This window comes from Schistocerca americana, chromosome 3 (assembly GCF_021461395.2).
Source record: "Schistocerca americana isolate TAMUIC-IGC-003095 chromosome 3, iqSchAmer2.1, whole genome shotgun sequence".
Taxonomy (NCBI): Eukaryota; Metazoa; Arthropoda; class Insecta; order Orthoptera; family Acrididae; genus Schistocerca; species Schistocerca americana.
The window spans coordinates 918,145,611-918,172,714 of record NC_060121.1 but is presented as its reverse complement, the minus strand read 5'-3'; the positions used below and the strand labels follow the sequence as shown (position 1 = coordinate 918,172,714).

Genomic DNA, 27,104 nt, shown 5'->3' with positions numbered 1-27,104 from the left:
TGAAGAAAGTTGTTAGTGGGTCAGCCTTAGGTTGGAAATATGGAGTTGGAAATACATCATCATTAGACATTAAAAAGAACAGTGATACCATCAATAAAATTTCCTAGGCCCCAAGCCATTTTGTAAACGCATTTATTAAAAATATGTATGTTCAGTTTTATGTTTGATTCAGTGTTCCTGTGTTTCACACGAGCACTGATATAATATGTTTTCATAAATTATCAGTTACCCAAAAATTCAATTGATTTGTAAATAATAAATTTCAGCTATCAGTCATCCTTTGGAATTTTTATTGGCAGATCTAGATCCAGATCTGCCTTTGGAATTTTTGTTGGCAGACCTAGATCTGCCAATAAAAGTTTCAAAGGACGACTGATAGCTGAAATCTATTATTTACAAATCAAAAATAACGCTCACTGCATGCAACAGCCTCTGAATGGAGGGTAACCTGTAAAAAATTCAATTGTCCAAACAACAATCGATCCCCAGCTGTTTGGATAAATCGATGCTTTACTGTGTCTGCTAAATGGAACAATTTGTGTTACACATAATCTGTTTTCTTTTTATATTATTTGATTCTTGAAATTTTAGATTTATAATTTTATGTAATTGTTTCTCAATAAAACTGTAAATGCTTCTGTTTTATACATATTTAGAGATTTGTTATTTACACTAGGGGGTGATATGCACCCTTATATTATGTTGCTAGTAACCTTGCTGTTTACCATCTGAAACCGGCACCATCCATTGTGTTTCTGAACATTAAAAATGCACCATATTTTCAATAAGAATAGACTATTGGACTGTGTTGGCCTGATATGCCTTCTTTCAGAAGGTAAAAAATATTTTCAGTGCTTGCTTGAGTTCAAAATCCAACTGACATAGTCTTTACAGCCTCTGACATTGTCCCCAGCATTAGGAGGTGTAACATAAGGCATAAAAACATGCCTTGGGCTATATCCTAAAGCATATGTAACTGAAACCACCAAACATTTTGAGTATTATGTCATTTTTGCTTTAATCAGCTTGGACTTATTACAGACTAATCTATGTCTATCACAGTCACTTGATATCAGCCACATAGCCTGATTAAAGCATGAAAGACATCACTTAACAATTTTATACAGTGTGCACATCCTGCTCCTAAGTAATTGCTAAATTTTGATCCTTAGTGAAGGGAGGAATTGTAATTTGTACGTGTTTTTACAATCCTTATAAATATTTTCAGGGCTTTCTGTATTATTTCTGTGCACATTAAAACTATGTTTCCATTTATGATAAAAACAGTGTGCCCGTAACAGAGATATGACTACAATACATATCACAGCAGGTATATGTACTACATTGGTAGTTTTTCGGACAAAAAATCTTTTTTGTTGTCTCAAAATTTTATTATACTTTGAATTAACTTTGTAATTTATCAGATTATAAAGCTATTCATTTCAAACACAGCAAAATATGGTACATTTTGTAAGACTTAGAAAAGATAATATGGTGCAAACATAAAAAGATGTTTAACTCCGCCCAAGTGAGCAACTTAAATATACTGGCATGTTTTATTGTTCTGAATTTAATTGCTTCTGATACCATAGTAACATTTGCATAATTAAGTAATTGCAACTTTTATGCAGAGTTTTTGCTCCATGGATTTAATAAGATCTCAATAATATATGATATCTTCTTAAATCTAAGACTGGCACAAAATGTTATATATAACTTCATAATAAATGTAGAATATTATTCTAAATATTCTAAACATATATTCTAAACATATAGAATCTGAACATATTCAATAATATACTAAGAACATGAATATGAAATAAAACTGGAATATTACACCTGTTATTGCATAACATTTGAGAATGCAGTTCAGCTCATGAGAAGTAATGGGGAGTTAAGAAATGCATCATCTACATCTACATCTATTCTGTGCGAGCCATGTAACAGTGTGTGATAAAGAGTGATAATATTAATTTTCCCTTTTCCCTTTACTGTTCCATTCATAACAACTTTGCGGGAAGAACGACTGCTGGCAAGCCTCCATTTGAGTAGAATTTATCTGATGGTGATCATCATTTTGTATGAAGTATGTATAATATGTTGCTTGACTCTTCCTTGAATGTTAACTCCTGTAATTTTAACAATGAACCTCTATGTAATGCATTTTGTTTGTTTTGTAGAGTACACCAACAGAATTGCATGGGAATCTTTGTGCTATTTAAATTTGTGTGTGATGAAATGTGTTGCTGTTCTTTGGACTTCTCTAGATATCGACCATTAATCCTATGTAGTAAGGGTCCCAAAAAGCTGAGCAATACCCAGGAATGATTGAATAAGCGTTTTGTGAACTAACTCTTTCATAGATTAATTAATTTTGGTAGGATTCTTCCAGTGTGTTTCTGCATAGCATCTGCTTTTTATGTTTCAACTTTTATTGGTGGTTGCAGTTTTAAATTGCTTCAATTGCATACTCGTAGATACTTTACAGTTATTACTATTTACGGTGATTAATTGCCCGCTGCGTGTATAAAACTAACCATTTTAGCATTCAATTTTGCTATTCCTTCAGATAGTTTGAAGGATCTTTCATAGCAAATGAATTCTGGAAAATGTCTGTGAGTTTGTCAGAAACATTTAAGTGCATCAGATGAAGTGGCATGGTGCCTTGGGTGCTGAACTCACATGTAGGAAGAGCAGAGTTGAAATCCCCATCTGGTCATCTAGTTTTTTTTGTGATTTCGCTAAAAGAAGTTTTAAAAAAATGCATAGATGGTATCTTTGAAGAGGATATGGTAAAGTTTCTTCCTCACCTTGTCTGAACTGAGCGTGCCACCTTTAATGATCATATTGTTGACAGTATATTAAACCCCAATCTTCCTTCCTTCAAACAGAATGGCAGTAGAACCATTACATGAGAAATCTTTTAGTTTCTCAATCAGATATCTACACACTGTCATGTTGTGCTGAAAGGAATTAATGAAACATGCAGGAAACTTGTAACTGCTGTCAGGTTTTGTTGAAACTGTATTCACATGCATTAAGAGTACTGGTAATTGATATTCAATGAAAAACATTGATGATTCTTGTTTAAATTACTCTAATATTTAACTGATCAAAACATGAAAAAGCAGCAGCTTATTTACTAGGTTTTATGCGTTTTTTGGTTAATAACTTTGTGATCATCATTATGTATAAGGTGAATAACTCAGTAAGATCATGTTAATATGTAATTACTTGACAACAAAGAGGTTTTTTTTAATAGTGTCTGTATTTGGTCCAACTGTAAGAAGTAAAAGGTGGAAGCAAAGGCTGGATATAGCTGGAATCAGAAGGCCATTGCAGGAGTAAAAGTTGAAGGTGTGTTAACCTCTCTTTTGTGAGAATGAAACTGTTAGTGCTACACCAGAGTTGTGGAAAATATTTCATAATAGCTTCTTGTCGATAGTCTGCAAGTTAAATCAAAATTTTATCGGCATAGATAAATGTGAACAAATCTTGAAAGTTGATGTTCTGAGACAACTATATCACATGCAGCTACAGGAAACATGTAAAGATGAAATCAATTATTACATTATTAAAGAGCAAAGACTCATATTAGCATGATGAAATTTCAAGTAGGATTACAAAGGAAAATGCAACATACATTAGTTCTGTACTTAATCACTTGTGGACTGACTCTTTAAAGTTTGGTCAGACTGCTGGCAGATAGAAATTCTTGTTAGTGATACCATTTTATGGAAAGGGTGAAAAAGATAATACAGACACTTGCTAGCCAATTTCTTTGCTGCCAGTATTTTCAAGAGTTTTGGGATAGTGATATTTAGGAGAGCAAACGGCATTTATCAGTACACACAATTTGGTGTCAGACTCAGTTTGGCTTTAGGAAGGCAATATCCACTGAATGTGCTGTTTATTCTTTTGTGTATGAGACAGTGGCTGAGCTAGATGATATGTTGAGAACAGTAGGTGTTTTCTTTGATTTAATAAAAACATTTGATTGTATGGGCCATATACAATTTTACATAAGCTGGAATATTATAGGATTATGGGAAAAAAGCTCAACAGTGATGTGCTACATATCTGAAAAGCTGGAAGCAGAAAGCTGCCATTCAGTGTCAGCAAATGGGGAAGAGGTTTGAATATGACTGGGGTCAATAAAGGTTGAGGATGCCACAGGATTCTGTTCTAAGTACATTGCTTTTATTAATTTATATCAAGAATCTGCACTAAACATGGCTGGTGACATAAAAAAGAATTAGGTGTCATTATCAGTAGGCTTCCAGAAGAACTGAAAACGAAGTTTAATAAATACAAATCAAAGTTCTTGTGGCACACTCATTGTATTCTGTACAGTAATTCCTTGAAGTAGTTGAGAACTTTTCCCTGCAATGTGTTATTTATTCATGTACTCTCTGCTTCTTTGTTTTTTTTTTTTTTTTATTAAAACTTTAAGTCTTTGTTTATAAATTTCCTAATCAAATTTCTGAAAATAGTTTACTGCTTCACTCCATGACCAAGTAACAGTAGGTTGCATGGTCTCACAGAACCTGCTAAATAAATAAATTCAGTTCTCAAATGCTGCCTAAAACTGGAGAGACACACATATACAGTCTGCAAAATGTTTCTGAAAAATTGTGTACCTGTCTGAATCGCAAGAGGCCTCATTTACTTACTTTCATAGCACCTAATCATATTTTTAAATCCTGGTTAAAAATAGTCATTCAGAATATTCTGTGTAATTTCCTCTTTTCTTAGGTGTAAGTTTGCTGCCACACTTTCCCTAAGCTTTATGTTAGCATCTGTTTCACTTATGCCTAAGTATACCAGATAACTAGTTCTTATAATAAACTCCATTTCAGGATTAAAAATATATCCAGGGGAGAATTTGAAAATCTACAGAGAAAATACAAAGCAACTTAATCAGTGAGTAAGTTGATTTGAACAACCATTAAAAAACAGCCTTGTAACTCATGTTATGCAGTGCTGGTCAAATGTCAGGAAAACATATAGACTGGGTAATTCTCAAATTTTTATGTTAAATTTTCTCAAAATTAACTGGTTGACTATCTGTTGTTGTTGAACACATTAGCAATGTATTTCATTTCTATGTATCTTACGCATTTTTCCACATTTACATGAAATGTTAAGTCCACGGCAAGTGTTATGAAACTGATTTGGATATACAGAGCTTATCAATTTGAACTCACTAATGCTAAACTTGCAATAATTCAGATGACATGTTTTCAGATGGTTTTATTTTCTACCCACTGGACAGAGCATAGCATGTTGCAGAAGTTTACTGCTCTAGCTAATTTAATGTTGAGTAAAATAAGTAATATGTGTATGAATATCAGAATGTCAGCACTGAATATTATCATGAGTAGCCTCAGGCAGATTCCATTATTATATTACAATGGCCATTTGTTTACAAAAATAAATTAATAAGTTCCCTTGACAGTACCATGAAACACCAAACTGCCTGAAACTGTGTTGGTGGTCTCATTGAATATAACAAATATGAAACGGGAACCTTCGGGAAGTAGAAATCAGATGCAGGTCAGTTTATACATTTTATGTACCTAAGTCTGTGTTTGGTAAGTGAAAGTAAGTTGGAATAGAAGTGTGGCACATGAAAGTAGTGAAACAGATGGATTGTTCAGTTATAGTTTTCCGTTAAAATAAGAAGGAAGGTCAGTGTAAGTCACTTACTTTAATTTTGTTCCATTGAAATAATTGACAGAGTGTATGTTGATGTTTCTCATTGCAGCTTGATGATTATGTCTGAACCAAGGAACTCTGCATATAGCAACATTAAATATAGTGATAAGCAGCTAATGAATTTCATGCTGGAACTCTAGAAACTATTTTATAGCAGACAGAAAAGGAAAAGAATAACTGTAAGGTGATCCTTATGTTATGTAACACTAAGAGCAGTTGAATGTCCAACAAACTTCAAGAAAAGTTCACTTAACAATTTTAGTAATTAGCATTCTGTGTGAATAACAATCATTGTTGATATTCCGACCTGGAGTTTGTGTTCTTTGTGAACCGTTTCACATTTAATAGGATATGTGTACATACCAAAATTACAAAAGTTTGAAATCATAGAATCTTTTCTCCAATTTTTAAATACACTGCAGTATTTTATGAAGTTTCCACCCTTAGAGCACTCATAAATGTAAATGGAAAGTACATATTTTGATTTTGGAAATATGTACTGGGAAAGTGATGGTTTTGCTTTTGATAGAAAAAATTAGTAAGTAACATTTTATAATTCATTTTGTGCATTAATGGTGATGGTTCTCAGCCTTTAAAACTTCTAAGGACTAAAGGGCGTAGTGGTAGAGATGTACCGTTGCCTTCCTACATCTTGTGTATAGTATCAGATTTGAAATTTTATTTTATGGATGGCTCTGATGAAATGTTAATACAATACATTGCAGTGCAGTGTACTGTTGTTATCAGTGACTGTGGAAGTGAAAGGTTGAAATATGCCTTTAAATTTAATTCTAAATGTGATGGTAATTATCTTGTTTCATATGCAGAAGGTTTTGTTTTTGTTGCTTACACATCATAAAAAATGTCATCAGCTTGTTTCACATGTGGTGTATATATTTTGTCACAATAGAACTTCTCATCTCCCCTTATTGTGAAAATTGGGAATTTATCAAGTTGTATCTTTTCTGAATTATTCCGTGCACCACAGCCTATTTCCAGAGAGACCCCAGTCAGATGTGCTTAGAATGCTGTTTTTATATGACCAGTATTTGAGCTTAGCTCTTCGTCAGGCAATAAAAGTATGGTATTTACATCCAGTTTGAATTATTTCATTACACCACCCTGATTGAGCAATTCATTAATGTAATGAAATAATTGAAACTTCATGTAAATAACATTTATTATTCCCTGATGATGGGATTGAGTCTCAAAGGGTTAAGTCAATCATTGCCCTGTTTGTGTTGTTAGGAGCAGTTTACCTTGTAGTGTAATCGAGGTAGATAAGGGGCGGCCAATATTTCGGCTTGTGGGCCATGTCGGGGCACAAGTGACAAAGTGCTCACGCTCACTGCACATTTTCCCCCTGCCACGGCACAATGTCTCAGTGTGAGGGAGAGGGGGGGGGGGGGGGGGGAGCAGTGTTCATGCAATGTTTAACTGGCAGTTGGTTTCATATTTCACATTTCTTAACAATGTAGATCAGAAACAAAACAAATTTTCATTACTATTTAATTATTTAATATAATTTTTAATCTGGTACAAACTGTGGGCTTAGGGACAGAAGCAGATAATTTGACCGAGTTTCACACTCAAGTTGACACATAATCATGATTTATTTAGTTTCGCAATTGAAAAAGACCTTGCACACAGACGTATAGATCAGAATATTGTAACACTTTTGCAACCTCATTATCGAGACGTGCAAACTCTACTGAGGAAAGCAATGTAGACATCCTGGATAGTTTTAATGTAAAAAGATTTGTCATTAAAACTGAAATTACCTTTCAGGTCAATCAGTTACATCTGCTATGAACAAGGGCACTTTCAACTGAAATGGCAAATGGTCTCAAAAACAGCTCGAAAACAGATGTACTTTGAAGACAACAATTAATTCATCAAACCTTGCGTTTTTCTTAACAACAGTGAGCTTAGAGAACTAGACTCACTTTGTCAGAATGTGTCTCTTCTATGATGCGATTTTTGTTTTAAATGCATCCCCATCAAATCAGAAAGAAGTTACCTTGCAGTGTTTTACTGTGGGCAGTGCACAGTCACGTCTACTTAAAAAGCAAAGTCTGCAATCCATTCTGGGTGTTGTAATATTCATTCCTGCACTCCTTTTCCATTCATAAATTCAACAGAACCAAGTTTTAAACTGAAAAATCATTCCAGACTTGTCCCGTGACTTTCCAGAAATATATTGAAGTCTCCATATTCCTTGTTCAGTTCTACTGAAAACTGTTGCAACTGACAGTGGAATAATTCTTGCAACTTCAAATATTTTACTGTTCATACCGCCAATTTCTTCACAAGATCCATGCCTTTGTAATTTTTAGCTCTTTCATCATCAAATAACTCTTTAAATTCTTCATGCATAGTATTGTAATATTGTTTCATAGCACATATGCAGTATATGGCTTGAGAATTCTTGTTCCTATCTTCTGCCATTCCCATTCAGTTTAAAGGATTGTGATAGTAGATCTCTAGTCCGTCTCTTTTTGTGTGAACAGCCACTGGACCTGTGAATCCCCTTCATACCAGGAACAAATAGTGAGGGGTACACAGTGCTGATACAATGATTCTACCATTCTTGGAGAGTTGTGCTAACTGAAAAATGCCGCACCACAATGCTAATTGAAATTTCACGTTGTTCTGGATACTTCCTGGAGGGACCAAGCAAAGCCAAGTGACAGGGCAGCACTTGTTGTGCATGTGGCCTGCACACACTGCACACTTGAAGTTTGTCACACCATGGCTGGCCCTGAAGTAGATGGTTGCTATTAGTATGTATGGGTAGAGTTCGTAATTGGTGTTAGGACCAGGCGAAACTACGTTCGTCTGGCCACAACTGTGGGTTCTTTGATTGCTCTGGGTGAAGGCTCACCAAATTAAAACGCGTGAAACATTAGTTCAGTTTATTAGATAAATTAAAAAAGATTTACTTAAGCTTGACGTATTTCTTTTCCACAGGATTGCTGGATAATTTACTACCGCCATTGACTATGAAAGCATCACTTGATGCATAGATCAACAAACTGCTCTCCTCCGATACAGTGTTCAACATATTCAACAATACAAGTTCATTTAAAAATTAACTGTCACTGCCCTACATTACGATGTTGACTGCTGTAGCTGAGGTCTTGAAGTGAGCTGAGATCTTGCTTGCTCAACACTATATTGACCTCAGTGTGATGGCAATGCTGGGTTTAGAGGTGAGGCGTGGTCTTCAGCAGCGCCTTCCACACATAGTTGCAGATTAAGTGAGACCTCACTAATGTTTGTGGTATCAGTATGTGTTTCTGACTTTGGTGTGGCACTGCAATCTCTGAATAATACCAAACTTGACAACTGGAATGAATAAAGTATTTTTTCCTTTTACTGATATTCAGACTCATATGAAACAGCTTCAATGGTTCATAGGCGTCGCGTCGGATAATGTTGTGGAAGCTGCACAATATTTCGAAGAGACAGCTGCTCGTCATCTTCAGGTTCTTACTGATGTCTTGCTGCAATGGCTTGCCAACATATACGCTGACTCGCTAGAACAGTGCAGGTGCCAAGGGTTAAGGCTGTAACGTCATCATAGACGAATCATAGAGCACGGCGACATCCAGTACCCCCTGCCGAACAAACGAGCCACGGCCTTCCAGTTTGTGACATGGCGAAAGTGCAGCCGCAAATAGTGATCCAGTGTGTGTGTGGACAGAGTGTTGGCACCCAATTTATGTTTTTGAAGAGTTCAAGGAAAATTTGAGTCTTATTTTGAATAGATGTGTGACTCATACCATTATAGTTGGTGATGACATCAATCTATCCTCAATATATTGGCAAAACACACGTTTAAAGTCTCCAAGATTGTCAATGTTCTATGTTGTTGTTGTTGCTGTTGTGGTCTTCAGTCCTGAGACTGGTTTGATGCAGCTCTCCATGCTACTCTATCCTGTGCAAGCCTCTTCATCTCCCAGTACCTACTGCAACCTACATCCTTCTGAATCTGCTTAGTGTATTCATCTCTTGGTCTCCCTCTACGATTTTTACCCTCCACGCTGGCCTCCAATACTAAATTGATGATCCCTTGATGCCTCAGAACATGTTCTACCAACCGATCCCTTCTTCTGGTCAAGTTGTGCCACAAACTTCTCTTCTCCCCAATCCTATTCAATACTTCCTCATTAGTTATGTGATCTACCCACCTTATCTTCAGCATTCTTCTGTAGCACCACATTTCGAAAGCTTTATTCTCTTCTTGTCCAAACTGGTTATCGTCCATGTTTCACTTCCATACATGGCTACACTCCATACAAATACTTTCAGAAATGACTTCCTGACACTTAAATCTATACTCGATGTTAACAAATTTCTCTTCTTCATAAACGCTTTCCTTGTCATTGTCAGTCTACATTTTATATCCTCTCTACTTCGACCATCATCAGTTATTTTACTCCCTAAATAGCAAAACTCCTTTACTACTTTAAGTGTCTCATTTCCTAATCTAATTCCCTCAGCATCATCCGACTTAATTCGACTACATTCCATTATCCTCGTTCTGCTTTTGTTGATGTTCATCTTATATCCTCCTTTCAAGACACTGTCCATACCCTTCAACTGCTCTTCCAAGTCCTTTGCTGTCTCTGACAGAATTACAATGTCATCGGCGAACCTCAAAGTTTTTATTTCTTCTGCATGGATTTTAATACCTACTCCGAATTTTTCTTTTGTTTCCTTTACTGCTTGCTCAATATACAGATTGAATAACATCGGGTAGAGGCTACAACCCTGTCTTACTCCCTTCCCAACCACTGCTTCCCTTTCATGTCCCTTGACTCTTATAACTGCCATTTGGTTTCTGTACAAATTGTAAATAGCTTTTCGCTCCCTGTATTTTACCCCTGCCACCTTTAGAATTTGAAAGAGAGTATTCCAGTCAACATTGTCAAAATCTTTCTCTAAGTCTACAAATGCTAGAAACGTAGGTTTGCCTTTTCTTAATCTTTGTTCTAAGATAAGTCGTAAGGTCAGAATTGCCTCACGTGTTTCAGTATTTCTACGAAATCCAAACTGATCTTCCCCGAGGTCGGCTTCTACTAGTTTTTCTATTCTTCTGTAAAGAATTCGTGTTAGTGTTTTGCAGCTGTGACTTATTAAACTGATAGTTCAGTAATTTTCACATCTGTCAACACCTGCTTTCTTTGGGATAGGATTTATTATATTCTTCTTGAAGTCTGAGGGTATTTCGCCTGTTTCATACATCTTGCTCGCCAGATGGTAGAGTTTTGTCAGGACTGGCTCTCCCAAGGCCGTCAGTAGTTCCAATGGAGTGTTATCTACTCCGGGGGCCTTGTTTCGACTCAGGTCTTTCAGTGCTCTGTCAAACTCTTCACACAGTATCTTATCTCCCATTTCATCTTCATCTACATCCTCTTCCATTTCCATAATATTGTCCTCAAGTACATCGCCCTTGTATAAACCCTCTATATACTCCTTCCACCTTTCTGCTTTCCCTTCTTTGCTTAGAACTGGGTTTCCATCTGAGCTCTTGATGTTCATACAAGTGGTTCTCTTATCTCCAAAGGTCTCTTTAATTTTCCTGTATGCAGTATCTATCTTACCCCTAGTGAGATGAGCCTCTACATCCTTACATTTGTCCTCTAGCCATCCCTGCTTAGCCATTTTGCACTTCCTGTCGATCTCATTTTTGAGACGTTTGTATTTCTTTTTGCCTGCTTCATTTACTGCATTTTTATATTTTCTCCTTTCATCAATTAAATTCAATATTTCTTCTGTTGCCCAAGGATTTCTACTAGCTCTCGTCTTTTTACCTACTTGATTCTCTGCTGCCTTCACTATTTCATCCCTCAGAGCTACCCATTCTTCTTCTACTGTATTTCTTTCCCCAATTTCTGTCAATTGTTCTCTTATTCTCTCCCTGAAACTCTGTACAACCTCCGGTTCTTTCAGTTTATCCAGGTCCCATCTCCTTAAATTCCCACCGTTTTGTACTTTCTTCAGTTTTAATCTACAGTTCATAACCAATAGATTGCAGTCAGAGTCCACATCTGCCCCTGGAAATGTCTTACAATTTAAAACCTGGTTCCTAAATCTCTGTCTTACCATTATATAATCTATCTGATACCTTTTAGTATCTCCAGGGTTCTTCCATGTATACAACCTTCTTTCATGATTCTTAAACCAAGTGTTAGCTATGATTAAGTTGTGCTCTGTGCAAAATTCTACCAGGGGGCTTCCTCTTTCATTTCTTAGCCCCAATCCATATTCACCTACTACATTTCCTTCCCTCCCTTTTCCTACACTCGAATTCCAGTCACCCTTGACTATTAAATTTTCGTCTCCCTTCACTATCTGAATAATTTCTTTTATTTCATCATGCATTTCTTCAATTTCTTCGTCATCTGCAGAGCTAGTTGGCATATAAACTTGTACTACTGTAGTAGGTGTGGGCTTCGTATTTATCTTGGCCACAATACTGCGTTCACTGTGCTGTTTGTAGTAGCTTACCCGCATTCCTATTTTCCTATTCATTATTAAACCTACTCCTGCATTACACCTATTTGATTTTGTATTTATAACCCTGTATACACCTGACCAAAAGTCTTGTTCCTCCTGCAACCAAACTTCACTAATTCCCACTATATCCAACTTTAACCTATCCATTTCCCTTTTTAAATTTTCTAACATATCTGCCCGATTAAGGGCTCTGACATTCCACGCTCTGATCCGTAGAACGCCAGTTTTCTTTCCCCTGATAACGACATCCTCTTGAGTAGTCCCCGCCCGGAGATCCGAATGGGGGACTATTTTACCTCCGGAATATTTTACCCAAGAGGACGCCATCATCATGTAATCATACAGTAAAGCTGCATGCCCTCGGGAAAAATTACGGCCGTAGTTTCCCCTTGCTTTCAGCCGTTCGCAGTACCAGCACAGCAAGGCCGTTTTGGTTATTGTTACAAGGCCAGATCAGTCAATCATCCAGACTGTTGCCCTTGCAACTACTGAAAAGGCTGCTGCCCCTCTTCAGGAACCACATGTTTGTCTGGCCTCTCAACAGATACCCCTCCGTTGTGGTTGTACCTACGGCACGGCTATCTGTATCGCTGAGGCACGCAAGCCTCCTCACCAACGGCAAGGTCCATGGTTCATGTTCTATAGAAGCTCGAAATTTAAGAGTGGACTTCACTGAAAGAATGTTTTAATAGTTTCCACAATGAAACTTTGTCTCAAAATCTGGCGGAAAATCCAAATAGATTCTTGTGGTATTTAAAGTACACTAGAGCCAAGACAGTATCAATTCCTTCATTAGGCGACAGCAGTGATAATGTTACTGATGCCCTTTATGAATACAGAAGGGGGACAGTTTTTTCAAATGTTTCTTCCTTCCTCTTGATCACTGCAAACATTCAAGTTTACAACTTCGTGAGCCGCAATACTAAATACAGTTTGATTATCAGGAGGACTAGCAGATGTGTGGATGTGAGTACTTCCAGACGGTACATCCATCAAGCTGGGATGGTAAGTTTAAGTTTGATGGTTCTATGTCTGTCCCAGGAGCAGCCAGTGAAATAAGGGTCCACTCAGACAGAGTCCTGCTTGCCAGAATAAACCTTATACAACTGAGGTGCGGCTGGTCCACAGAGGTCACCCGTCAATAACTGTTGCATCTCAGCAGCCTGTAAAGTAGCCATTTAGCCTTTCTGAACACTCATCTCAGTGGCATGGTTTTGGGATCTGCTCCATCTGGCAGATGGATCCAGATAGGGCATCGGTTGCTACCATGAAGGTCTTCATCCACTCCTCATTGAGCAGTGGCTGCAAGGACAGGTGAGCAGAAGGAGAGGTCTAAGGCTGTAGATGCACTCGTAGTGGTGCTAAAATGCATGGCTTGAACCATGTTCATCAAGTATCCAACCCCTCAGGGCAAATGGTGTTAGAACCCCATAATGCAGTGTGTGCATTAAAGTCACCTAAAAGCTGGAGGGGGACATGGAATATTCCATCAAGAAGATATGTAAGGACCTCACTGTCAGTGGGCTTGTGGTGCAGACAGTAGGTAGCACACCATGACAGCAACATGGGCCACTATCCAAACAGCGACCACTTGTAGCATTGTGGTTAAGGGCAAGCACAGGCATGTCAGTCTGTTTAAAATAAGAATCTTGGAGACAGAGGCAGAAATGTCTGTCCTGTACAAGGACTCTCAATTCCTCCATATGAGTTCAGCACCCATTCATATTCCACTAGAGTATGGGAGCCATTTCAGCCATATGGTTTTGATTTACCCCTATCCTTGTGCTGGGGTGGTAAGGCACTTGTAGAGTGAGGGGAAGAGGAGAGGCTGCCTAGGTACAATGATGAGGCATCAAAATCAGTGATGTGCTCCTGATCAGTCAAACATGTCACCGTGACATGTGATGGTGGCTGGGACAGCTTTTGATCCAGACATCATGATCCTTTCCCTGTTCCCTTTCCCTTCAAGGGTGATGATGAAATGTAGCATTGAGAGGCACTCTGCTGTTGGGGTGCCTTTACAATGTTCATTGCAAAAGTGTTGCTGGTGTCATCTGTCATAGCTGCCTGGATTGCTATGTTTTTACTCGCTTTGCTTTGGCACTTCAGGTGGAAGTACAGAGGCTGGTGGTGGATAATGGTGCACTGGAGGTCATTTGCATCAAAGTGTCCACCTTGGGTGCAGGTTTCTGCGTTGTGAAAGTATACAAAGAGGCAAACACATGGGATTTTGTCTCCTTATATTCTTTTCTGGTTTCTGAGTAGGGGATCCACTTGGTCATTTTAATTTCCTAAATATTGTGTTTCTCAGAATAAACAGGACAGTCTTGGCTCCTGACAGAGTGGCTCTTAGAGCAAATGCATACTGCTGGGGACAGGTTGTCAGTCCCAGATTCAGGGGCTACTTTTCCACACTTCCCACAGATTGCTTCACCTCTGCAATTCAGTGTATGGCCAAATCACTGGCATCTGTAGCATCGCATAGGGTTATACCTTAGGTATGTAAGGCCTAACCCTGTCAGTGGAACCCTGCCAAAATTTGTTCAGGCAGTGTTGGAGAAATGAAGGTCATAATGAAGGTGGGAGTCTTCTCAATTCAGAAAATATTGGATGTCAGATTTTAATGTGTTACAGAGTGGCTCTCATCCAGCCACAGTCACCTGTTCCCTGGTATCCATTCATGGTTTTATCTAGTTATTCTGCTGTCTTTCATCTAACTTTTCTGATGCTCACCATATCGACGTTGTCTTTTCAATTCTTGTGTGTGAGTACAACTTGGTTTTCCAATTTATTATTATTTTTTAATAGATTTTCTCCACACTTGTCTGTATACCATTCATGCAAAGGCACTGATGATCTCACTGTTGAGTGCCATCACCCACAAATAATAATAATAATAGTAATAGTCAATATTCAGCAATCATATACAGCTGTTTGCATGATGAAAGATCCATATGTAAGAAGTGGAAAGTAGCAAAGATCACACCAATGCACAAGAAAGGAAATAGAGGTAGTCAGCTGAATTATAGAATCATCATGAAAATCAGTTTGCAGTAAGATTTTGGACTGTATACTGTATTCAGACCTCAAACTGTCTATTGACACAGATGGCATAAATTCAGAAAGTATCGTTATTTGAAACACAACTGGCTCTTTATTCACATGAAGCAGTGGGTGCTGTTAACAGGGGAATCAAGTTGATTTTGTATTTCTAGGTTTTCAGAAACCTTTAGACACCATTCCTCGCAGTTTCTAATCAGATTGTATGTCTATGAAGTATCGTCACATTTATATGACTGGATTCATGGTTTTCTGTCAGAAAGAGCACAGTTTGTCATAACTGATTGAAAGTCATAAAGTGAAATATAAGTTATATCTGGGGTTACCTGAAGAAGTGTTATAGGGTCTCTGTTGTTTAAAATTTTAGAAAGCATTATGTAATTGGAACAAAGCAATGATCTTTATAAAATGGTACAAAATCAAATGAAAACAGTGTCGATCTCATTTTCAGATTTTTATTCTCTGTTGTTCTTTGATCTATATAAAATATTTAGGGGAGAGTCTGAGCAGCCCTCTCAGACTGTTTGCAGATGGTGTTGTCATTTACCATCTAACAGTCATCAGAAGATCAAAACCAGTTACAAAATGATTTAGACAAGAGATCTGGATGGTTTGAAAAGTGGTAATTGACTCTAAATAATAAAAAATGTAAAGTTATATATAAAAAACAAAGATGAGGTGACTTACCGAACAAAAGCGCTGGCAGGTCGATAGACACACAAACAAACACAAACATACACACAAAATTCAAGCTTTCGCAACAAACTGTTGCCTCATCAGGAAAGAGGGAAGGAGAGGGATCAGGAAAGAGGGAAGCAGAGGGCTTGAGTGACACAGTCTTCAACTTTTTGCTCGGAATTGTTTTCTAATTTGTCTGAGGGCTTGAGTGACACAGTCTTCAACTTTTTGCTCGGAATTGTTTTCTAATTTGTCTGTTTCAGCATCATTTAAGTAAGTTATTTGTGAGAATCCACCTGGTGGTATGCATTATACACAGTTTTGTGTGCTAGTTTTATAAAAAATGTAAAGTCTTTGACATGATTACTAGAAAGAACCCATTAGGTTTTTTTACACAGTAAATAATGCAAACTGAAATGTTATCAATTCAGTTAAAAACCTTGGGATTACAATTACAAATAATTTAAATTGTGAGCATCACATAGAAAATGTAGTGAGAAAGGTGAACCAAAGAATGTCTTATACTGGCAGTACATGTAGAAGATTCATCAAATCTACTAAAGAGACTGCCTGTACTTCACTTGTCTGTCCTTTTTTGGAGTATATCTGCACTGTGTAGATATGATTGATGGAGGACATCAAAAAAGTTCAAAGAAGGGCAGCTCAGTTTGTATTATCATAAAACAAGGGAGAGTCATGAAACAAGGGAGAGTGTTTTGTGGGTATGGTACATGACATTAGGGTGCCTATTCTTTCAGTCTGCTTTCATGAAGAGTCTCTGTTTACTGTTAACCTGTCATTTCTCTGTGACCACAAAGTCTTTCATTCATACCAATGCCAGTGTATGAAAGATTATTGATATTACCCCTATGTCCATTCTGTATTGAAATTGGTGAAAAAGGGAGATGGAAGGAAAACTGTTTTTCTTGAACATGTTAATGAATTGGAAGATGTACAGGCATTGCAGGTCCTCAGTGTATCAAAAATCTACTTCTGATGAAAGGAGCAAAGGTAACAGACAACTTATCTCATAGTTTAGATTTTGAGTGGTTGATGATCACATAAACAAGATTGAAATGAGATCTTGGATATTCGGGAATCCAGCCCGATGTTTGCTTCGTTCTCACACGATATTTCAACAGCATGCCTCGCTGTCTTCTTCAGGTGCTACCTGAGACTGGTCCATGGGTCGATCGAGTCCAGTATTTATGCCTGGGAGGAGCTGGGCGTTCCCTAATCGGTCCGCGCCGAGTCGAGTGTTCCATCTGTGGTCCGCGCCCGCCAGACTCGGCTTCAACGGACCCCTCCAGTCGCGGATGTTCCGACTGCCATCGGCGCCCGTTTTGGCCATCCTCAGCGGTTGTGGTTGTCATCTGAGGTGTGTCAGACCCGATCTGAGATGTTGGGTGCTCTATCTCATGACTCGGGATAACAAATCAGCACTGCCTGGAATCCAGCGCTTGAGCTTGTGAAAACTCAACGCAGGACACTCCGGGATTCTACAAGAAATAGAAGTGGAGACCGAGAGAACAGCTGTGAGACAAGGTGTCGGACATTAGAGACCAGATTTGACACACCCCAGATCCTGAACTCGACTTCAGAAGACAGCCAGGCCGGGCGCGGACGACGGAGGGAACACTGGCGACCAGAGAGGGACAATGTAGCCGCGTCTGGCGAGCGCGGACCTCAGACGGAACACTCGACTTGGCGTGGACCGATTAGGGAACGCCCAGCTCCTCGCAGGCATAAAAACTGGACTCGATCGACCCATGGACCAGTCTCAGGTAGCACCTGAAGAAGACAGCGAGGCACACTGTTGAAATATCGTGCGAGAATGACGCGAACATCCAGCTGGATTCCCGAATATCCAAGATGTCAACAGATCGCCGGGAAAGCATGAAGAATTACAAGATTGAAATGGTTGCTAAGCTTTCATGTAATGAAACTTATCAGAGCTAACTAACAAGGAAGAGGGAGACTGTGGAGAGAACAGTATGATTGTAGATTAATGAAATGAAGTGCAAGCAATGCCACAGGAGTGAAGATTGGAGGTAGGTGTGAGGTGGGCTAGCAGAGTATAAAACCAGAAAGATTGCAGGAATGTGGGTGTGCTGGGAGGACAGTTTCCACATGTGTAGTTCTGAGAAGCTGGTGTTGATGGTGAGGATACAGGTGACACATGTTGCAAAGCAGCAATGCAAGTCAAGCATGTTGTGCTTCGCAACATCTATTTCCACTGAGTGGTCAACTTTGTTCTTGGCTACAGTTTGACAGTAGCCATCCATTTGGTTTGATAGCTGTTTGACAGCCTTGGCTGTGTAGCAGTCACTGCAGAGTTGGCATATGATACAACTGCTTTCACAGACAGCCCTACCTCTGATGTGATACCATATGCCTGTGATGGGACTGGAATAGGATGTGTTAGAGGACTGCACAGATCTTGCACATAGGTTTTCCTTAGGAATACATACCATGTGACAAGAGATTGGGACTAGGACACACAGTGTATTTTGTAGATTGTGGAATACCACTTTGGAGAAGTGGGGAGGATTGTGGGAAAAATGTTTCTCATTTCAAGGTGTGATAAAAGTTAGTTGAAACCCTAATGGAGGATATGATGCAGAGTAATACTGAGCACTGGAGCTGTGCATGTATATTTGTATGTTTTTGTTAGTCAGTTGGTGCTGAGAAAGGATATAGTCTGAAGACTGTGCTCAATTCTGTCTTGTTTATTTGCCTTTTGAGCAGTCAACACTTAAACTGTACTGCCAGTCTTAATCTGTACTCTTTTCATTATTTGTAGAGTGGCTGGGACTTTTCCAGTAGCCTAGAAATCCAAGAATTCTGCATACAAAGGATCTTTTTAAACACACTGTTCAAATGACCAAGATTGATCCTGTTGATGCACATCTTAAGATATTAGTAAACAATTGTAAGATGTACGAGGTGAAGTAAAGACAGTGTTTACCAGCAGAGAAACTTTATTGTGTCTAACCTGTAAATTGATTGCCCTCTTTCTATTTATTTCTGTGTTGTCCAATGCATTGTCTTATACTTTCTGCACCACTATTTAATGTGTATGTCATGAAATACATCACAATTTCTCACAGGGCAAACAACTCGTATTGTTGCCGAACTTAGTTCTGTGTCTGTACTTCACAAGTCGCAATACAGTGAGTTGCAGAGGATGCATAGTGTAGCAGTATAGTCTTGCCACTTCCAGTTTCATCTGAGGAGAAAGTATGGAAAGGATGAGTGTCAGTTAAGTATCTATATAAGGCTGAATTCTTTATACGAGATGTATTTGAGTAGGACTAATGTTTTTTCTGACATGGTTTTAAATGTGCAATCTAAACATTTTAAGAATGAGTCTTTAAATGACCCAGAACATCTTTCCTCTGGTGTTTCCTACTGTAAATTTTTCAGCATTTCTGTGATGCCAGTATGTTAGCGGAATACATCTGTGATGAGCCGTGCAGCATGTCTATAATTTTATTTCTCACTTCCATTAGTTCAAGAGTCACTGAAAGTCTTTGCAACTATTGTCAATCATCTGTGGGTCGTCCTGCTTTTGACAATAATTTCCTGATGATATAAGGTCCCAGTGCACAAATTATTTGAGGACTTGCTCAGAAGTCTGCATAGATTTTTTGCCAGGCCATTTATCTCTAACATGAATAATAACTATCTTAACTCAACTCATGACACTTTTACTTCTAAAAATGTCTGTCTATGACAATACTCTATGTTGTTCAGATTCATTAGAAATCCTATACTAGATCTGCTAGTCTGCAAGCACAGATTTTGTTTACTAATAATCAATCAAGAAGTATGTTGGACGCTTCAGGGAAGTCAAGAAACATGACATCAGCTTGGTTTTTGCTACCAATTCCCTTTTCGTGGACAAAAAGATCAAATGTTCTTATGTAGTTTCACATTGCCATAAAATAAATCCAGAGGATTTATTTGATTTCAAACAAAGGAGAAAAAAAAGTGTATTGAAATATAATCTATAGTTTTACAACTAATTGATTTTACAGTTAATGAGCCTCCTATTTTGTACATTTGTCCTCCAATCTGGCTTCGATATTGGATGATGGTCTGTGTATTTTTCCAAGTCACATGGGTTGCTTGTTATTGCTTCACGGAAATACTGTCAGCACTTCAATGACAGTTACAACATATGGCCAAATAATTTAGGGAATAGACTTGTTACCTCATAAATTTTAAACACCTTGATATACTCCTCAAGTTGCTGCTTAAAATGAAGAACAAGACCACAGGAAGTGCTGTCCTCCGTCTCCAAATAAAATACTTTCATCTGCAATGTGGTGTTCTGCCAATAGTCCATTGCAAGCATCACAGCTACACCTACCTCTACATCTACATCTATACTCTGCTAATCACTGTAAGGTACATGGCAGAGGGTACATCCCATTGTCCTGTTCCAGTCACATATGGAGGGCAGGAAGAACGATTGTTTGAATGCCTCTGTGCATGCAGTAATTATTCTAATTTTACTGTCATGATCCCTATGTGAGTGATACATAGGGGATTATAGTATATTTCTAGAGTCGCCATTTAATGCTGGGTCTTGGAACTTTGATAACAGACTTTCTTGGGATAGTTTATATCTATCTTCAAGAGTCTCCTAGGTCAGTTCCTTCATTATCTCTGTGACACTCTTTCATTGGTTAAACAAACGTGACCATTTGTGCTGACTTTCTGGGTACATTCAATACCTCTTGTTATTCCTATTTGGTATGGGTCTCACACACTTGAGCAATATTCTACGATGGGTCACACAAATGATTTGTAAGCTATCTCCTTTGTAGACTGGTAGCACTTCCCTGTATTCTACTAATAAACTGAGGTCTACTACCTACTATACCCATGTGTGATAATTCCATTTCATATCCCTACACGCAGGTATTTGAATGAGTTGGGGTGTTCCAACAGTAACTCATTGATATTATAATCATAGAATACTATGTTTTTTCCTTTTGTGAACTGCAGAATTTTGCATTTCTGCACAATTAAAGTAAGCTGCCAATCTTTGCACCACTTTGAAATCTTATCAAAATCTGACTGAATATTTATGCAGTTTCTTTCAGATAGTACTTCATTATAGATAAATGCATCATCTGCAAAAAGCCTGATTTACTACTAATATTATCTGCAAGGCCATTAATATGAAACATGAACAACAAGGATGCTGACAAACTTCCCTAGGGCACATCAGAATTTACTCCTACACCTGACGATGACTCTTCATCAATGATAAGATGCTGCGTCCTTCCTACCAAAAAGTCCCCAACACATTCACAAATTTCACTTGATACCCTATATGATCATACTTTTGATAATAAGCATAGGTATCATACTGAGTAAAATGCTTTTTCGGAAATCAAGAAATACAGCATATACCTGATAGCCTTGATCCAAAGCTTTCAGTATGTCATGTGAGAAAAGTGCAAGTTGGGTTTCACATGATCAATTTTTTCAAAATCCAAGGTGGTTGGCATCAAGGAGGTCATTTTGTTCAAGATACCTCTTTACATTTGATCTCAGAATATGTTCTAAGGTTCTAGAACATATTGATGTAAAGGATACTGGACAGTAGTTTTGTGGATCACTTCTACTACCCTTCTTGTAGACGGGTGTAATCTGTGCTTTTTTCCCAAGAACTGATCATGGCTTTTTCTTCAAGGGATGTATGACAGACTCAGCCACAGATTCAGTATAGAATCTGACAGGAATTCCATTGGTACCTGGAGCTTTGTTCAATTTTTAACAATTTCAGCTGTTACTCAACACCTCTGACATTAGTACTTATTTCATTCATCTTTTCAGTGGTAAGAGGATTAAATTGGGACAGTTCTCCAGGGTCTTGCTTTGTAAAGGAGCATTTGAAAACAAAGTAAAGCATTTCAGATGTTGCTGTGCTACCCTCAATTTCAGTTCCTCTCTTATGCTCTACGGACTGGGCACGAACATTAGTGCCACTAACAGCCTTTATATATGACTAAAATTTCATTGGGTTCTGTGAAATATCATTTGACAATATTCTTCCACAGTAGTCATTGAATCCATCATACGTTGCTCTCGTGGTAGCCAAATATGTTTCATTCAGCTAGGTGGATTCTCTCACAGCAGGAGATACCCACACGCCAGAGGATGTCCAATATGAAGGTGTGTTAGTAGCACTTCATGTCACTTTTCTGACTGGGACTGTTCCATGCTGTGCTGTTAGCTTCACTAGCTGCAACTTCTTGTCTCTCACTTCCATCCACTCTTCCTCCCACTTACCCTAAATGTTGTAAACAAGTGAGTTCACTGTTGATGTTCTGAAGTGCTTTTTCTTGTAGACAGGTGTGATCTGTGCTTTTTTTCCAAGAACTGATCAAGGCCTTTTCTTCAAGGGATCTATGATAGACTCAGCCACAAATTCAGTATAGAATCTGACAGGGATTCCATTGGACCTGGAGCTTTGTTCAATTTTTAATAATTTCAGCTGTTACTCAACACCACTGACACTAGTACTTATTTCATTCATCTTTTCAGTGGTGCGAGGATTAAATTGGGGCACTTTTCCAGGGTTTTGCTTTGTAAAGAAACATTTGAAAGCAGAGTAAAGCATTTCAGTTTTTGCTGTGTTACCCTCAATTTCAGTTCCTGCCTTATTCACCAGGGACTGGGCACGAACATTAGTGCCACTACAGCCTTTATATATATGACCAAATTGCCTTTGCCTCTGCACCATAGACAATGAATTCTTATGGATATTGTATCTTGAGGACGAATTTGAGACAAGTCACAAAGAGCCTGTGTTTTTCTCCTGTTTAGACACATCAGTGTAGGCTGGCATATGTTTATGGTGTCGGTTAAAAATATTGGAAAATACAGTTTTAAAGCTGTAATAAAGATTACTGTGTCTCTTGTACTTACTTGATAAGCTCCAAACACTCACATCACAAAAGACTTGGTAATATTGAGAAATCATCAGGACAACAACAGTCTGCCACACAGAAAATTTGTTTTGGCCATTGACCTTACTGCAACTAAAATAAAGAAATCTGTTGTGACACAATTCATTTGTCTGCTTATATGTATTCTATGTTAACAAAGACTTTAGATGTTTATGAATCATGGTACCCAGATAAACACAATCAGTACTTACTAAGTGGTACATGGAAATGTCCATCAGACATTTAACATACAGATGATGGAAAACTTAATAAATTACAGTTTAACAGAACTGGTAGTGCAGGTGCCAATTCTCACTCACTTGGTTCACTGCAATTCAGGTTCATGGTTAGATTTGCAGTGAAATGAATTAAGAAGGGGAGGGTTGTGATCCTTCATTGATACATGTAGCATTAGCTCATGCTAATTCCAGCCTTTCCTCTGTGATATTCTGATGTTATCAGTAAATGATGACAGATTATAATCCATATGACTTGTTCTGAAGAGGATGGATATTACCATTAAAACCGCCGGCCGGTGTGGCCGTGCGGTTAAAGGCGCTTCAGTCTGGAACCGCGTGACCGCTACGGTCGCAGGTTCGAATCCTGCCTCAGGCATGGATGTGTGTGATGTCCTTAGGTTAGTTAGGTTTAATTAGTTCTAAGTTCTAGGCGACTGATGACCTCAGAAGTTAAGTCGCATAGTGCTCAGAGCCATTTGAACCATTTTTACCATTTAAACCTTGGATTTCACTGCAGAATGAAACAGCTAAAATACGGAGGATAACTGTGTGTTACTGTTTCTCTCACTATTGTTGTCATTTAAGATGCCAGGTAGCACTTCCACTTCCATATTAACATTTTTATTTGTAGATGTTTTTAATTTTTGAGTATCTTGCTGATTTTCTTCCTTGGTGTGCTGTTCAGTTTGTGGATTGAATGCTTACATTTTACTTTGTGCAGAGTACCTCAGTGGTGGCGCTGTGGTGCATGACTTTTCCGGGCAGTTGCTGGCGGGGTGTCCTCGTTGTGGCCGCCAGTATCCTAGCAAACGGTCACTCGTCAGGCATGTTCGTTATGTGTGTGGAAAGGAACCGCAGCTTCAGTGTCCGTACTGTCCCCACAGGAGCAAGTTTGCCAGTAACCTCAACCAACACATACTGGCAATCCATCCTGGAAGATCGCTCACTCAGTGGAAATTCCCACGCAGCAAGCCTGTCCATTTTATGCTGTGAACTCTGGCTTACAGCTTTCAATGTAAATTTTTATGTGTGACTGCCATTGTTATTGAAAATGCAGATGATTATTAAGCTAATTGGTATACTAGTTTATATTGAAATGCTTTCTGCTACTAATTGTAAAATAAAACAAAGAAGCCTCCATGGTTGAATGTTCAGGCTATTTTGGAAATGAACTGCTATTTTGTTGTTCTGTAATGTATCAACCATCTTTTGTCCCTACATTTTTGTTTGTTAGCATTCATGTATCCTCTTCCACAGTAAATATTACTCGGAGTAATGCTGCAAGCATTAGCTTTTTTCTTGTTACTTAGACTGTTATTTTTCTATTTGGATAAAAAATGCACATATTCAAATGGGAAAATGTTATCATCATCCCAGACTGAAATGTAACTGCCCAGACTAAAGTTACTGTGAATGGCATTTGTTCATTTTTATTTTTGAGGATGGTGATCATCATAAGGTCTCATTTGTAACACTTCATTTTGGATTACACTGCTGTATGCGTTTAGAATTTTGTGGGTGTCATGGGAGGGGGCTGCTGATCAGTTATTAGCAGCATGTTGCTCCCACCACAATATCTGTGATATGATACGAGTGAAGTGCACACATTATTTGGCTAGTAAGGAATGTTAAGATTTCACTTAAAATCAGAATAATTTAAGAAATCTGTAATATAAAAAAGCGAACACACAAAAAGTGATGAGTTAAAAAGTCTTCAGAAAAACAAATACACGATACTAGCAAGCTCCCAAAAGAGAGAGCATTCGTTTACTGTAAACTTCTGTATAACAATAACAAATAATAACTAGTGATAATATTCTCCCACTAATATGGAACTCGGATCTAGATTTCTTTATATACAAGTATATTCATAGGTATCTTGGGCATTTCAGGAGATGATTGTGCGAAAACTACAATACACAGAAAAATTACATATGTCAGTGAACAGAGCGTCTTTCCAAGTTTCAATTCATAATGTGTGTCATGGCATAGTTGCAGAGTGTACCACTAGGGGGCAGATGTGTCAAAACATGTAGACAATTCATCTGCTCTATGTTGCGTCGAATTAATTTGTGCCTGCAGATATGTAGCCCAGTAAACATGTTTCCAGAAGTCGGCAGCTGTCTTTTTGCACACGTGCAAGAACGTCATATATGTGTATTGACACATGTCTGTGCCCATATTCGGCACCTATAATGTCTCTAGGTCTTGTAGTTTTTGTACAGTCATCTTCTGAAACTGTGGAGATGCCTATGAATAACCATGTATTTGCATAGACACTACACACTGGGATGGCAAAAGGTATGGGATACCTCCTAATATTCATCTTCTGAAACTCTGGAGATGCTTATAAATAACGTGCATTTACATATACACTATACACTGGGGTGACAAAAGTCACTCCTCCTAACATTGTGTCGGACCTCCTTTTTCCAGCGTAGTGCAGCAACTTGATGTGGCATGGACTCTACAAATCAATGGAAGTCCCCTGCAGAAATATTGAGTCATACTGCCATCCATAATTGTGAAAATATTGCTGGTGCAGGATTATGACCCATAAATGTTCAATGGGATTCATGTCAGGTAATCTGGGTGGTCAAATCATTCACTCTAATTTTCCAGAATGTCCTTAAAACCAACCACAAACAGTTGTAGCTCAGCGACAGGGCACATTCTCATCCATAAAAATTCCGTCGTCGTTTGGAAGCATGAAGTCCATGAAAGTCAATGATAGGTTCAGTTGGACCATAGGAGCCAGTCTATCCCACTCTATTCCATGTAAACACGGCCCACTCCATTAGGGAGTCACCACCAGATTGCACAGTGCTTTGTTGACAACTTGGGTCCATGGCCTCATGTGATCTTCGCTACACTTGAACCATATGATCAACTCTCACCAACTGAAACGGGGACTCATCTGACCTGGCCACAGTTTTTGAGTCTTTTAGGGTGCAACCCATCAATACCGTCTCGATCCCGGGATAGATGCTGCAGGCAATGTCATGCAATTAATGAAGGCACTGACGTTGGTCATCTGCTTCCATCACCCATAAACACCAAATTTGGCTGCTGTGTCCTAATGGTTACTTCTATCGTATGTCCCACTTTGATAGCTCCACCAATGCACTGCCCTTTTGTACCTTATATACACATATGTACATATACCTATCCCATGGCTATTGTCACCTCAGTGTATTTTAGGAACTAAGAAACTGCTTTGGTGGGCGGATCCACTGCACTTCCTCTTACATTACTCAGCTGCACTTTGTATCTCCTACTTCATTGCAAACACTTACGTACATGAGTGATTTCAGACTACACTATCAGCTGTCTCTATGGTGGAAAAGTTAAAAATCTGCGTAATGTGAACGTTAGTGTTATCTGGAATATAAATCTTAGGAGTCCTAATATTTTGATAAATTAAAGAAGCAGTTGATATGGGGTACTCTTATTCTGTGTTTTGGTTTACCAGGTGATTTCTAATTTCCTGTCTGATATCTCCTGGCAACCTTTTATAGACTTTAGCACAAAAATCTGGATAACCTACATAGAAAGAATTTATGCTTCCAGTGTAGTAGTACATGAACATAGTGTGACTAGAATCAAGAATTTTCTAATTTATTTATCAATATATTTTTATCTAAGAGATTTTTAATAATTGAAGAACATGGGCTAAGAATCAAGAGTTTCACAGTTTTGAAGGGAGCTCACTGTTTTTTTTTTTTTTCCCACACCATTAACTTGACCTTCATGTCCTTGTTCAGGAACGGTATGATTCGTTTCTCATGGTGAAGTATAGGTCCCCTAAGACAAACAAAATTCTTTGGGTTAGCCAATCAATTTAAACACTGAAGATATCACAGTATGCTATGAATAATCATTACAATTCAGTCAGTGAAACAGGTTGTGACACCCA

At 38.3% G+C, this 27,104-nt stretch overlaps 1 protein-coding gene across 4 annotated transcripts in view; it reads left to right on the top strand.

The window, feature by feature from the left end:
- Positions 1-27,104, top strand: part of LOC124607511 (zinc finger and BTB domain-containing protein 6-like) — a 49,525-nt gene that overhangs the window by 3,152 nt on the left and 19,269 nt on the right. For 2 of the 4 annotated variants that reach the window (XM_047139901.1, XM_047139899.1), the window contains exon 2: positions 23,910-24,435. In XM_047139901.1, coding sequence (XP_046995857.1) covers positions 23,910-24,181 — 272 coding nt within the window. In that variant the 3' untranslated portion in view covers positions 24,182-24,435. Of the gene's footprint in view, positions 1-4,915; positions 5,016-23,909; positions 24,436-27,104 lie in introns of those variants that run through there. The other 2 variants (XM_047139902.1, XM_047139900.1) reach the window with 2 other exon arrangements.